Source organism: Plectropomus leopardus, chromosome 19, assembly GCF_008729295.1.
Source record: "Plectropomus leopardus isolate mb chromosome 19, YSFRI_Pleo_2.0, whole genome shotgun sequence".
Classification (NCBI taxonomy): Eukaryota; Metazoa; Chordata; class Actinopteri; order Perciformes; family Serranidae; genus Plectropomus; species Plectropomus leopardus.
The window spans coordinates 13,888,930-13,904,999 of record NC_056481.1 but is presented as its reverse complement, the minus strand read 5'-3'; the positions used below and the strand labels follow the sequence as shown (position 1 = coordinate 13,904,999).

At 37.1% G+C, this 16,070-nt stretch overlaps 1 protein-coding gene across 2 annotated transcripts; it reads right to left on the bottom strand.

Annotated features, from left to right (window-relative positions):
* Positions 1–4,311: 4,311 nt before the first annotated feature.
* slc35g1 (solute carrier family 35 member G1) lies at positions 4,312–14,798 on the bottom strand. Of its 2 annotated transcripts, none has more exons than XM_042507999.1 (5): positions 14,342–14,798; positions 11,805–11,985; positions 9,892–10,092; positions 9,377–9,573; positions 4,312–7,665 (listed from the first exon to the last, which is right to left on the bottom strand). In XM_042507999.1, the coding sequence occupies exons 1-5, from the start codon at positions 14,640–14,642 to the stop codon at positions 7,253–7,255; spliced, it is 1,293 nt and encodes a 430-aa protein (XP_042363933.1). In that variant the 5' UTR covers positions 14,643–14,798; the 3' UTR covers positions 4,312–7,252. The 2 variants fall into 2 exon arrangements, with proteins under 2 accessions (XP_042363933.1, XP_042363934.1); XM_042508000.1 differs by having other exon boundaries at positions 9,892–10,026.
* Between the last annotated feature and the right edge of the window lie 1,272 nt (positions 14,799–16,070).

The window sequence follows — 16,070 nt, the reverse complement described above, 5'->3', positions numbered from 1 at the left end:
GAGAGATGCCCTTTTCCACTTCACAGAATATTACTGCATTTATTTCAACTTGGAAAATGAGGGATTATTTTCCAATTCCCTCCCGCTCCACTGATGGGAAGTCTGATGCCATCCGTCAGGAATGTGCAACCCTTCCATTCCTCCAACTCTCCTCCACCCAGGAGCGTGCAAACCTTTGGGAATCCCCTGATCCCTGATAAAAACGGGGGCGGGTGATTTTTTTTTCAATGTACCAGCATCCCTTTATTCTAACCACGCACTCCATAACATCTGATGTGACTGTAGATCAGGAAAAAATGGGGTAAAGGAAAAGAGAGACTTGAGAACTTGACCTGGTGTAGCCTACCTTTTAACGACCTATATTTTAGAAATGACACACTGTCAGCAAATAATGGAAGATAACACACCTACCGGCCTATCTGAAGACTACAGATTGCATGTGTGTGTTTTGAAAAGCAATAAGGAAATAAAAGCAAATAAGGCACTATAGATATAGTGATAACACAGCCTTTTGTTAAATACTTTTACACACACCTTTGATTGTATCTGATAGTAGGCTAGCCTACAAACGTCTTCCTCCAAAGCAAACCTCTTCATAGCAAATTATGAATCGCTCTTAAAAGCATATATTTTACGATTTTTTTAAAGGGACTGAAAAAGCTGAAATCATGACCAATCCACAGATCTTATTGACAACAATTTCATTGAGGAACTTTTTTTCTTTCTACTGCACTACACCCACCAACTGTATCACTGCGCAGAAGGAAGCGAGCATCTACTCATGGACAAGAGGCTTGTGCTTGCAACAGAAGACTTAAACATTGATGGCATCCTCCTCGGCTGATCTGTTACATCAGCTAGCTTATGTGAGCTAGCAGTGTCAAACTTAGTTAGACGATTATTTTATAGGACACCATAAATGTTATCACAAGCTCAAGAGAAGATGCACACTTTCTTTCACTTTCAGTAGAAAGAAAATATTCCCTAAATGAAACTGCTCATAACAAGGTCTGTGGATTATCTTGAGTAACGGGATCATGATTTCTAGAAAGAGACATTGCTGTTGAGTTTTACAAATGTATTTGTTGTGCACTTTGAGCTACACAAGCTGAGTGCCATCTAGTTCCATTTTATTGGAGGAAAGGCAGACATCTCTACAGCCGATATCTCCACCACTGCAATTTACACCAAAACAATCTAGGTTAATCAATAGCACTACATGTGGGAGGAAAAATATGCCCATTTGATTTCGGGGTGAATGGGTCCCTCCATTTTTGTAGTTGATAACAATTTAAATTACTTTGAAAACTTAACAAACACACCTTGCTTAGCCAGTTTATAACTGCAAAACATTAATACACCAAAAATTTCAGGTGAAATCACTAATGAGGTGAAGTTGCACTTAAGAGCAAGTCTTTATTTTTGGTGATCCTGCCCTCTGCTGTCAGTAAAGGTTCATTACATGTGAAAAGAGCTACTATTATATTACAGTACTGATACCTCTGAGCTCCACCACAATAATAATAATGCGGATAATATTTATAGCAGAAGAATCATTGCTTCTGTGACTACCTATAATACATAGAATCATAGAAACTTTATATAGTATAACCCTTATGAGTGAGGGTATATTGTGTATTTTATTGCGCTTTCTAGAAATTGATGGTGATTGCATGTTGAAATTGAGAATGTAGAAGGAAACAAGTTCCAGGTGGAAGATAAAAAGCCTAGTTTTCATTTTTATACAAGGCATCTTTAACATCCAGTTAGTCCTAATTCTCCCCAACAACAAAGAGTCACCCTGTTGTAGTTCAGCCTCATCACACTTCAATTAGCTCAGCTGAAGAATTACCCTGCAACCATACCTAGATCCAGAGCAAGGTTTATGACACCATCTGCGTACAGTTAGCCCTCTATGGAAGGTACAGCCCTTTGTTTTTGCAAGATATGGGTTATGTAGCGACACAATGAAACACAGCTATTCTGCATGAATACACAATGCCTCAAAACTGTGTACAAACAAAGGGGAAAAAAATAAACAAAGGTGCAATGCTCAAAGAGACAATAACCTGCATGCACGTGTACACACAATGACTACAGTCCACTCAGCCAGGTACCATTCTGTGCACTCTCGTCAACAGCTACCTGACTCAGTGGTTTGTACCATTGTCACCCATTGGGTCATTAGCAGAGCGAGGGTATCACCGTGCACTCCGGGACAGTGACGTAAGTACAGACAATGCCTCTACACAGTTTCTCTCCACTAGTTTCACTCAGGTTAGAAAAATATAACAAAGCCACAATTTTTCAAGTGATTTATGAAAAAGAAAACTGACTGAAGACATTTTACAGCAGGAGGAAAGTCAAGAACAAAGACCAAAAGTTATAAATTCATATAGAATTTATTATGAAATCATACTATACTAAATATAATCAATCGCTATGCAGAAATATATACATTTTAAAAAGTATGTTGATATGCTACATTACAGAAATAGTAAAATAAATACTATAAAGCATAGTTTAAAACCCCTATAAATAGCTCTGTTTGTAAGGCCTATAGGTTCAGGGACAAAGTTTTGCTTAACCATTTAATGGAAATACAACACTACCAGCATTCAAGTCAACTAAACTAATATTCTGAGGAAAAAAAATCAATATCAAAGAAAAAACAACAAGAAGAATGTAAAAGTAGAACATTTGAAGTGACCACAGCGGCCTAATGTATTATAAAACAATGATTATAGTGCCTTTAAATAAATTCCTCCATACTAAAGTATGATTCTGGGATCACATGTGATAGGCCTGCTTTTATTATATTCACGCTAGGCCTGGGTGGTATCTATTTTGTCATACCTTCCTAACATTTCATCAGGTATATGGAGTCTGAGGGGATTTGTGTAAAAAAAACCAAAAAAACAAAACTTGTTTTTCATATTTTTGTATTTACTGCTATGTTCTTATCTGTTTTTGTCTTGTCTGTGTACATCCCGTGTTTTACCTGTTCTAAGTGTATATTTGTACAGATGGTAAACACTAATTTTCTTCACAGAGGTGCATAAAGTATGAATCTGAATCTGATCCCATATGAAATCACGTGGGTAATAAACTGCTTTTGTATTTGGAGGGGGTCATCTCAAGATAAAGACATAAAGTATGTGGTAATACTCTGAAACAGGTGTAGTCATTTTGCATTTTCAAATGTCTTGTAACGTTATTCCCACCACTTGCAGTCACCGGCTTTCTCAGCTCAGCTGCCTGTTTTGCCGATAGAGACTGACCTCTGTTGGCGCGTAATGTGCACTACAATACATCGCCTCAATACAGCATCTCCGTATGAGTTTAATAGAAAGGTTTTTTGAAGGTATTGAAAGTCATACCTTCAGGACTTTTAAAAAACCTGTTATACTGTTGATACCACCCCAGTCTATTTCTCACTTTGACTGATGTTAATGTTTATGACAAGAAAGCAAAGACTATATATAAAGATGGCTGACACGTTCCCACTACCCCAGCTATGCTTAAGTGAAGCCAAAATATTCGGGATACGGCCACTGTCATCTTGCACTAGTGACGTTATTGGGAGCCAGATTCTGCGCAGTAGCAATTTCTGTGGTGGGAGAGTATCCACCAAAACACCCATCTGACTGATTGCGAGCTGCGCCATTGAAACCTAACGCACAGATTGGCTCACACAGCTATCAATCATAAAGGAAAATCCCCTTTTTGTAGAATTAAATAACTCATTAAACTAAATTTATTAAAAAAACAATTACTTGAACAAACATCAGGGTGTCCCATCCACCAACATGGTGGGGGCGGGCTTTATGGCCTGTACTCCAGCCAGCCACCAGGTGGCAATTGAGATGTTTTGACTTCACTTTGGGGGAGCTTTCAAGCTGTCAATCTTAATAATACAGCCAATGCTTGAAAGATCAATAGGCTTTAGTGCTTATTGTACAATAAGCCAAAAACAGTCATTTAACTATGTTCTACTCTTAAAATTAATTGGTACGATCAGAATTTTATTTTTATAACTGATTTTTTAAAAATTAATAACCAATATTGGTAGTACAATATCATATCAGTCCTGATCGTAATTACCACAGCAATTTAAACAATTAAATAAGCTCTCATACTAGAGTGCTTTCTCCAGCATGAAACAGTTTCAGACATCACATTGTGCCATCCCCTAAATATCCTATGGAAATTTAAATATTTCTCTAGGAATTTGTATTTGACTTCTTAAAGAAGAGACATAAGGAAACAAACACACTTCACTGTCATAGAAAGTATCACATCAGATCCGATTTAACAAAACAAAAATGTGCAAACTCAGAGTTCAGTTTATTGGTGGTTTACTAGATTAAAGGAAGAACTATAATAATTGAAGGCAAGTGCAGCTGTGCTCCACAAAACAGAAACAGCAGTGTGTGGAAAAAAAAGCAAGGGAGAGACTGCAGGATGTTAAATAACAGTCTAGCAGAACTAATTGCCTTCCTTTTCTAGCTGTATTTCACCCAATTAAACACTCCTACAACAGAGGACTGCAGTTGCACCGCGACTTCATTAGTCATGACAGTGGGGAAACTCCTGGCTAAATACTAAAAACACGATGAGATTTATAACGGACACAAACACCGACTGCTGTGCTAGAAACCTACATCCATTTAAATAAATGTATTTCTGGGGTTTCCTACAGATAGTAACACATAAAGATCACCTTTGGTTCACTTTGCAGCTGAGGACAGTGGTACACAAAGTGACCTTTTCAGACATAACACAATATTGCTTTTAGCAGAATATCTTTTTGCTTTAAAATAGCTCAATGCCATATTTCAAGAATATTTCTATGTCTTTTTTTCTTATTTGTCAGCCAGTTACAACTCACCCACTTGTGGATGTTCATGAGGTGACAGCAGACATCCTCTACTTGGCACATGAACAGCTGTTCTAAAAAACAAAGATACTTAAGTGTAAAAACTCAACATCAGCTTTAGCTTGGTGACATTATCGCCACTATTCAACTGGGTGATGCAAGATATGTATTGAAAATCCTGCACTTTTTAGATGCAGTTTCACCTCTAGAGGAAGCTATCATCCAGCAAATCTTGGTAGCAGCTGTTTGTATGTTCACTTCATGAGCTGAATAATAGTGGCAGTTTAGTGACACTTCTTCAACCCTCTAGCGATACAAAGTGCAAACAACACCCCTCTTATAGCATCACAGAAAATATATTTTTAGACTGTTGCGAACACTAATTAGATGCTTTAATAGTGACATTAAGTGCTAGCCACCATGATGGAGATGACTCTGCCTGAGATAATGAAGAAATCAGTGTGTGGCCTCAGTGTGGGGATAATGGTCATGTCTTCAGTGCCTTACTGAAGAATGCTGTTTGACTTAACTTCGATTTTAAAAAATTATTAACTTCTGGGTGGATTTTTTTAGAAGCACCCTACTTCATATTTATATCCATATTCTTATGCACAAAAACAACCGAGAGCTGCCCAGTACAAGTTGCTGGTTACTGAGCAGCTCCGCAGGGAAGGGAAGCTGGAGGTTAAAGTTAAGGCACTTCAAAAATATTTTTATAAAATTATTCACAATTCAGAAGCAAAATAAAATCTAAAATCTAAAAGGATTAAATGCTTCATGGATAAGAATGTTGGATTTGATTTAGAGTCATATTTGAGCATTACCAGCAGTTAGGCATTAGATTCCTGAGCAAATTGTACAGCATCACTCTGTTTACAAGTAAAAACTTGTAACTTACTTTGTGGATTTCACTTCTGTCTATATATATATATATATATATATATATATATTTATATATATATTTATTTATATATATATATTTATATATACTCTTTTTTACTTTAATGCCTGCAATGTCATTTTACTACACATTTTATTTGCTTAACAAAAATGTGTATTTAAGTGCTAATACGGTTTACTGGTTTGCACTGCATTTTGTTTTCTTGTTGTGGTTGACAGAATGGTTTTAAAACACAATTGTATTGCATTATCAGCACCACTGATATGTTAAAGGGACGGTTCAACCCAAAACGAAAAGTACATATTTTTCCCCTAAACTGTAGTGCTATAAATCTGTCTTGATTACTTGGTTTGAGGTGCCTAGTTTTGGCGATATCGGCCTTTGAGATGGCTGCCTTCTCTTGAATATAATGGAACTAGGTGGCACTCAGCTTATACTGCTGATGAAGGACTCAACAGCTGGTCATGATTTCCAGAAAGTACATGACCCAGTTACTAAAGGTAATCCACAGAAATAAAATAGTTCCTCTTTGAAATTGCTCACAACCAGGTCAGTGGATAATCTTAAGTAACCAGGTCACTATCTCTGAAGAGACATTGTTTTTGACATTTTTTATATATATATATTTTTTTTTGGCGCTTTGAGCACTACAAGCCAAGTGCCAAAAATACATTATATTCAAGAGAAGGCAGAATCTCTAAGCTATCTCCAAAACTTGACAACCCACATCAAAACAATCTGGACTGATATATAGCATTACATTAGGAGGAAAAATATGTATTTTTGATTTTGGGATGAAATGTCCCTTTAAGTATTTTTTTGTTGTAGTTGAACATACTCATTTGACAGGGTCTAGTGCATGCCACAATAAAAAGATGTTGAATACTTTTCAGTCTATTATTGCCAAGTTAGCTAACACAGTACGGATGGTCTTGCGCAATAAATGTCTCTCTTTGGCTATGTTATTCAAGTTCAAGAAAAAAGAAATGGGACTGATGATAACTTTCATTAAACAGCTTCATTATGAAGTTCAAATATCAGACCCATTTTTGTTATATAGATTTTTTTATGGAGAAAATAGGAAATATGTGTTGAATAAGCACTTAGCTGCTCAGCCTGCAGGGAGCAGGATATGGTTTTGGGGCAGCAACAGTTTTTCCTTGCTCTTACTTCCTCGTGTGTTTAATTACACAAAAATAAATGCATAACAATAAGCTACACAGGTTGACTCTTAGGAATCAACATGTATTGATGCACATAATTCAATTTTGAATTCAATCATAAATGCATAACTGACTCCTGCTAGTTTATCCTCCTATATTTCTGCTTTTGACACTCAAAAGAGCTTAAACCTCATCACTGGTTTGCATGTAAGTAACAAGTAAAATACAGAGTAATCTAGAACATATTATAGTGAAAAAGAATAAATAGTAATGCCAAAGTATTCTGTGTTGCCTCTCAATCTCTCTCTCTCAGCTCTTACGAGAGCTTGTGTACCACTTCCGAAGTGCTACCCCACTGGTGCTCACCACTACGCACAGCGCCCCTCCGAGGCTCCACATGGTCGGTGCACGGTTAAGGAAAATAAACTGGAAGATGAACGCCAGCACCACGTCGATAGTCCTCATCAGGGCCACAGGTCCAGCCTTCTCAATCTGCAGGGCCTTTGTGAGGAAGGTCTGGCCGGCAATACCCAGGACAGCAATCAGCATCAGCAGCCAGCGATCGCGGCCACAGAATGGGATTTTCCACTCCCCAAGGACGGATACAGTGATGATGCACTCAATGAAACCGATGACAGCGTAGTACCAGACAGAGAGGTAGTAATGGACGCTCTTCCCCATCTTGCGAAGGACAACAAATGTGAAAGCAGCCCCAATAGCTCCTAGGAAAATATCAGTAAATAAGAAAATGAATCAATACAACAGTCAGAAGAATACTAAACATTTTTTACACCACTTAGAAAAGCATTTGACACTTAAAGGACAAATACTTTTTTCTTATTAACATTAATAGCTAGATACATACCTGTTATTGAATTCCTTGAATTTTTTGAGTCAATTGACTTACACTTGTTGGAGTTTCTTTTGGTGACCGCTGAAGCCATTTATATCTGTAGGATTACTGGCAACAGCTAAAAAAATCCCTAAATCACTCCTCAACCCCACCTGCATTTTGGACAGTTTCTCCAGCTCTGATATATTCTGTCATACTTATTTACTCATGCACTTCACTACTGGAATTAAGACATGAACATAACATAAAAATACACCTCCTGTCAATCCCAGAATCCCATTAGACATGTTAATGTACTGCAGAGGTCAGATTTTTTGGGGCCCAAAGATCAATTTAGTTGTACCTTGGAAACCACTGGAATGACATTGCTTTGGCTTGACTAGCTAGAGATGGAGATGCAGTGAAAACTAGAATTTCTTACTCGCAGTTATATGTATCTGCAAACCAGTTAAGCTGCAGTTACACTTTACATATGTCTGTCCAGAGTCATACGTAAACACAATAGTTGACAATGCTTCAAATAGGCCACAGATGTTGCTGCAAAGAAGCTACATTCTCTAAAAAAAGGATGCTTCACACATAATTTCATGCTATTAGACATTTATTTGAAGTTTGGTCACAAGTATTGGTCGAAAACATGCTTTGTGAGGTCACAGTGACCTCTGACCACAAAAATCAAATTAGTTTATCCTTGAGGCCAAGAGGACGTTTGTGCCAAAGTTGAAGAAATTCTCTCAAGGCCTTCTTGAAATATTGTATTCACAATAATGAGGCAAGAGCAAGGTAACAGTCATCTTGACCTCTGACAACAAAAATTGAATCAATTTATCCTTGAGTCTAACCCGATGCTGGTGTCAAATTTGAAGAAATGAACCCAAGTCATTCTCAAGATATGGGAGGGACGGACAGACAGACAGACAGACAACAAAAAAACATATGGCCTCTAAGGCATGGTAACAGCCTAGCTGTGTGCAGTGCTGCACTTTCACATTTGGCGTTAAAATCAGGTTTTTCACAAATGAGGGTAAAAATGATTATGAGATTGATCACAAGTGATGTCCATCAGTTAAACTGGGCGGTAAAGATGTTACACTGAACTGTGGAAGTGAAAACAAAACTTAGCCACAAGGTGAAGCTCCTAATTCATTGGTCAATCTTCATTTTAGACAGATTTTGAAGGACTTGGGTGATGCAAAAAGAAAAAATTCTTAGCACTCCAGAGCCTGCATTTAATTTCTAGTTGTGTGATTCAACAGAAATATTCTCTAAATGTTTTGCAGTAGGGAAGCCAGTGAGAGATTACGACTTTGATGATAAACTAATGATTCCTGCTAGTTAGAATTTTAATAACAACTGGAAGGAGACTTCCCAGAGTAGAACCATAACTAATAGGAAAGACTGTATCTCTCAGCTGACCTTAATGTGCCGGGGGTCATAGCTGTACTTTACTGAATTTCCCTTGTTGCCATGGTAATCTTGACAGTCTGAACATTATAATTCCTCCTCACTGATTTTACCTACTTGTCATGGTCAAACAAACGTTACTGTTATATAAGTGCTGAGTTTATTAATCGTATTACCTGCAAAGGCAGCAATAGTCCCCTTGATGTGGTTAGCGTAGTTGCCCTCAATGCCACGTCGATCCTCGCCAAAGAGAAACGGCGGTCGGGCGATGAGGATGACTCCAGCGATGGTAAAAACAGTGAAAACACAGTCCCAGATTGTACATCTCTCCTTCAGGAAGATCCAGGCAAGGATGGAGGTAAAGACTGGATTACTGAAGCAAGAGAGTGACAGAGGTTAGAGCATGTGAAAAAAAGTAATAATGTATTGGGTGCAGTTAAACAAAATATTCCAGGACATTGAAAGAAAAAGTGGTGATTATTATCTTGACAGATTTGACATGGATCTGTAGTCAATTTCTTAAAGATTCAAGAGAGAGATAATTAAAAAGAATAAGACAAAAGTTGGAAAGTGTGAAAGAATGAGAGGGAGATTTAGAAAAAAAAGTGACGGGCATACAATTCAGGGAGGATAAAATCTATTTGTAGCATTAGTATAATCTCCACTAATCCACAATCAATAAAGCACCAACCTGAACATGATGACTGTGGCGTCCGCTAGCGGCATCTGCTGAACAGCATAGAAGAGCAGGATCATGGCATTGGAACCAATGAAACCCCGAAGCACCAGATATATACGTTTATCTCTGGGACCAAGGAAACCTGTCCTGAAGGAGCAGAGATAGGAGGATGATGGATGAATGAATGACTGGATGGATGGATGATTAGACGCACTGAAAGAGGAAGTAATACACTGAATTTTAGACGGGGACAGACGGAGACAAATTTAGCAGCAAAGCAAGCTGAGAGATGACAAATGACTATAAGGATGGATAGATTGATAGATGGGTGAGTAATGTGGAGGTGACAGTGATGGATGGACAGATGGACGGATTGGGCTGGAAAGACAGGAGGACAGTTGGTTATGAATTAATGTAAAGACAAAGGAGAAAGTAGAGAACATATGGATGGACGTATGGATGGATGGACGTATGGATGGACATATGGATGTATGGATAAGTAAATGAATGAATGATTGTGACATAATATTTTCACATTGCTTGCTTTCAACATTATTGAAAAAAAAAAACTATTCAAGTGAGATTCTAGCTCTGGTGCAAGGAAACTATGGGCAAATACAGGACAAGATTTCAAAAACATGCAAGTCTCTATTACAACTTTACATCAGACCTAATTCCCTAAGTGTCAGTTTAATTTTTTTAAAAGTCATTGCCCTGTTGTTTTGTGCAAATGGTACAATGTACTGTTATTGATCAAAATTTTGGTAATTTTAAAATAAGAACACAACCTTCCCTTGATTATGTCACCCTATGTTGCCTCAAATTTGTGAACTTGGCTTTTTTAACATGCCTCTATGGTGAATGAAGAATTCAAAAATTGAGAAAATTTTTGATTAATTTTGATAAAAAATACACAGCGCAGATGCGCCACTCATGCCTCAAACTGTTTATGAGGCGGTGATAAAAATTAAGGCTGCACATTTGCACATTTATTCAAAATATTATCTAAGGAGCTGCAACTTTTTGATAAAGGTAAAATGGGTCACAACATAATGTTGCTAATTGTGGTTCGAGAAAAATGCCTCGGACTATAAATTATATTCCAGAAGTAAGAGAACATATTTGTTTAATACAGAGCCCAACAAAAATCACACCACAATTACTTTTTCTCTTTTCAGTTAAAATGAAATGCAAAATGACCATTCACACCAACATTTCGACTTGTGTTGTAATTTCAATATCTGTGAAAATAATTGAAATAGATACATTTCTACATACATTTCTTTTGTTTATTGTGCAGTCCTATTTAAAATAGGAAGGTTTCAGCAAATAAATGCATGTTTTGATACAGTTTTGCTGTTATCAAAAGTGGCCCCTTATGACTTCAGATCATCAGGAATTTTCTTTGTTTTTGGATTCTTGATTAAACGTGGAGGAACGCAAGAAAAACAATGTTTTTGACACAATTTTAAGGTGACACAGGGAGTCTAACCGATATACAAAAGGCCGATTTGGGGATGAAGAATTTCTTTAAGAGCAAATGACTTCATGAAGGGAGGCATTATTCAAAACCTCCCCAACACTGCGATCTACATGGTATCATTTTTTCATCATCAGGGCTGGGAGGAATAACACATGTCTCTTCCAGCATTTTGCCAACATAAACTTGTTTGAGCAGTGATGGTACGTAAAGCCAGGAGACACACTTGTGCTGTGGGCTGCTCAGTCTAAACACAAATGCCTGAATTACCCCCAAGATAAATTACAGACAGGGATATGTACTAACTTGCTGCTGAGGTAATGCTCTTAATCAAATCACAACATATAAATTGCTGGTTTTAAATAAAGACTGTTTGGGAGTAAATGCATGTGTAAATCTTAAACCTGGGATTAACTAAATGTTTGAGTTTCTCAGTCGTGCTTACTTGTGGTAGATGAGTAACGGCATAGTAAAGAGCATCTGGAAGAAGCAGCGTATGGCGCTGATCTCTATGGCGTGGACTCCCTGGATGGTTTTCACCAAGAGGGCAATGATGGAAAAAAAAACAGTTGACAGGAAAGCGTAGAACAAACCAAGACCTGAACATTTCTTTGGTTTCTCCGAATCTGAAAAAAAGAGAGAAAAAAAAGTAAGGGTAAGAGTAAGGGTGGAGCAGCAGAAAGAGAAGAGAAAGCCCTGAGAGCGGTATCAGTATTCCACATTTCATTAAAAAAAAAAAAACATTACTCATTTTGTTGCACGTTTGTTGATGCAATAACTGCAGGATAGGGCAGCAAGGTAAAAAATATGTTATTGAACTCCATGTGGCCTGAGAGCAAATTCAGTTGAGAAAACCACAAACATAAGATCTGCAAAAGACAGCGGTGTAGTGTTTGCAAACCCTGCCTGTGGAACAATAAACTGATATGCTTGTGGAGATTAAATTCCAACCTTACGTCTTTCAAACATCTTTCCTTTTATTTGTCCACAATGTGTGGTCTACTTTCATTTATCAATGATATACGGTATTTGATTTCTTAACCTTGCACCGAGCCAAAGACATCCCATTTTTTTATTCTTAGTTACACTATTATGCCTAGTAGGCACAGACAGAGAGATTATTACAGTATTACATTACCGTATTAATACTACAGTAATACACCCATTTTTCAGCTTGGAATCACTGATTTGGACAATAGAATTTTGTATGATATTATAAAAGGATGGGGGAAAAATCACTGCAAGACAATGTGAATACTGCAAATACAAATAAAGCTTTTGGTAGCTTACTAGAACGATAAAATCAATCCATTTAATATCAGTTCACAACGTACATTTTGGTTCAAGAATAGTGACTGTAGTGAGATGAACACACTAATTTGAGTTTTGGGACATAAGTTGAATGATGGTAGTAAATCGCAACATTATGAAGTATTACACAATACTCGGCATATCGCAAAACCATTAAAACAATTAAAAAGTGTATTGTGACTTAAGTACTGTGATGATACTGTATCAGTACGTTGTATAAAGTGTTACTATTTCACTGAAAGTCTGCAGGGGTAGGTGAAAAAAAATGATGCAGCATAGTATTGCAATATTTTTGCATGGCAATCGATACACTTTGCCAAATAAGATTTTTTTATTATAAAAATGATTAATATTACAAACACAGATTTAACTTCTGGTAGTAAAGTATCATGAAAACTGGTTATTCACATCCCTAAGAATCTGTAAAAAAAAATAATGAATTACTGTCCAAAATAATTACTGTCTAAAATCTAATTATCCTTTGGTGTGAAAATACTTATACACAGTCAAGATGTGAGTATATCTGTTAAGTAATAAGGGAGATCAACACATTTATGGTGTCGGTCTTTCATCCTCAAGTGCTCTGCGGCCGTTATTTTTCAACAGGTACAAAAGGTACACAAAGGGGAACTGATGTTCAGGGGCAATGAGTGCATTCCCCATTTCCTTGTTAATTTACATAGTGTAGCCAAATCACAATACACAGATATACCCTTACAAAAAGATATTCAAATCAACACTGTAGCCATGAGAACAGAAATGGAAAACAGAAACAAAGTAATAATAGTTTCTTACAATAGTTTAATATTATATGGGAGTAACTGTACTTTTACTTTTTTATATTTATGTCAACTTATGTCACAAAGAAATATAGGCCTTCTTTAAAATTCATTTATTAACAGCATTTACAAGTACTTTTAACATCATCAATTGCTTTTGATACCTAAGCACAGTAAATACCAGATACTTTGAGACTTTTACCCAAGTAATATTCTAACAGGTGACTATAACTTTTACCATAGTCATTTTCTGGTTAAGATATCTGTAATTTTTCTCATGCATTGTTTTCATGTACTTGATCCACAACTGGTTATATGATAAAATCCTACAGGTGTGGTAGTCCTGGACTGGTACTGAGAAAGTGCACAGTCATACTTCCTCTAAAAGGATGATGTAAATGTTAAGATGGCTCACAGCACCTTTTCTCTGTGTGCATCATATTATAGTTATTAATAGTAAGAAATTAAGAAATATGGACCACTATCAAATATTAAAAGTTTTATCCTGAAATAATAAATATATTTAAAAATGATTTATTTGACACACCTCACGTCATTAGGGACTTTTACTGTGAAATTACGTAACTTATTACATAAAAATACAATTTTTATGAAATTGTGTTTAGTGACGAGCTGTACTTTGCTTTAACTATATCCCCCCTAATAGGCTAATAGCCTCCACGTGATATCGGCACCTGCTATTACTGATACATGACGTTACACGGTTGTATAACGTGAGCCTGTCACGCAGGAAACCATTGGTTCTCTAACTGCTTATCACTATGTTTTTTGTCGACTTCTTCCGATCACAAACTTCATTAACATGTGATGTAAGGATGGAGAGACACGTTAAAGTCTCAGTTTTGATAGCTAAGTGCGTGCGCTTTTCTACCTTCATGTGCGCTTCCGTCTCTGGATGCGAGCCTGCCTCTGACGCAAAACGCCGGCGAGCACAGCGTTTTCTGCTCGCTTCCTCTCGCTTCTTCTTCGGCAGCATCCCCGTCGTACTCACACAACACATGGCAGTTACTTTGCAGGTGAATCATCTCCGTTGTCCGCTCATCATCGCCACTGTCGTCGTGGTCGTCGTCGCCGCTGTTTGTGCCATGGCCGTCAACTTTGTGAAACACGACGGTAACGCCGTCCTCTACGGACAAAGGCCGTTCGTGTGTGCAGTGGTTGCAGTCGCCCATGGTAAGATGTAACGGCCGGGCGGCAGCATGCCTTGGACACAGTGCTGTCCGCTTTCTTCGGTGCCCTGAGTGACTGAGAAGACAAGGTTAATGACTAACCTTGGCGGCAGGGTACTAACTCCCATGCGGTGGTTACTTTACCCACAGGGGGGCAGAACTGAACCCAAACCAACCCAGCGACTCGACAGCATGACCAAACGTTTACGCCCATAGCAGAGGGAGGCAGTGGAGACCCGAACCAACCAAAACTCAGCAAAACAGACGTCTTTATCAATGTTAGACAAAGTATTCAGATTCTTAACTTGAGTAAAAGTACCAATACCACACTGTAAACATACTGTCACAACTAAAAGTCCGCATAGGAAATGTTACTTATGTAAAAGCATGCAAGACTAATCAGGAAAATGTACTTTAAGTATTAGGAGTAACCACAAAAAATATTAAGTAACAATGAATTAGTTTTCTCTCAACTGCCTACTTGAGTAAAATAATTAACTCTTTCAGCTGTTCTCTAATTGTTAGTTTAACAAAACATATTTTATAAACTCCACTTATGCATGTTATTCAAAAATCTTAGTTTGTAAAGTAACTAAAGCTTTCACAGAAATATAGTAAAGTTAAATATACAGTATTTCCCTCAGGAATGTAGTACCTAAAATCTGCACTGAAGTACATTGCTTGAGTGAATGTACTTAGTTACATTACACCACTGGTCTTTATTTATTACAAGGAGTGTTTCAGCTGTCTGGCTCATAATTTAAGTTGATTACATGATTCGGATTTTTATGTCAATACTTAAGTAAAAGTACTGATACCACACTGTGAAAATACTCTGTTGAAAGTAAAAGTCCTGCACTGAAAATATTAAGTAAAAGCATGCAAGACTAAACAGGAAAAATGTACTTCAAGTTTAAAAAAAAATGACAGGACCCAATGCAGAAAAAAAAACAATACAATATTTCCCTCTTGTGGAACTGAAGTATTAAGTGGGATGAAAACAACAGTCTCAAGTAAAGTCCAAGTACCTCAAATCTGTACTTAAGTACAGTACTCGAGTAAATGTACTAGTTACATTACACCACCAGTCTTTATTTATTACAAGAAGTGTAAAAGCTTTCTGGCTACAAAATAATTAAGTTTTAGGGCATTTGACAAACTAAACCATAACTGTTATTTTTATGAGCTATAACATTTTCCCAAAAACTTGTGTCAGCTAAAGCTGGTGAAAGTAAGTGATGGTTTTGTTCATACTGCTTGATTTTGGACCCACAATGTATTGACCACAAGGCCACCCAGTGTTGGACCTGTCACTGGGGCCACCCTTTTATTTATCACCACAGTGATAACTTTATAGGGCAAAATTAAATGTCAGTGCATTAAATTGTAAATATTATTAATTAATTAATTCCATTATGAAGAATACTCACA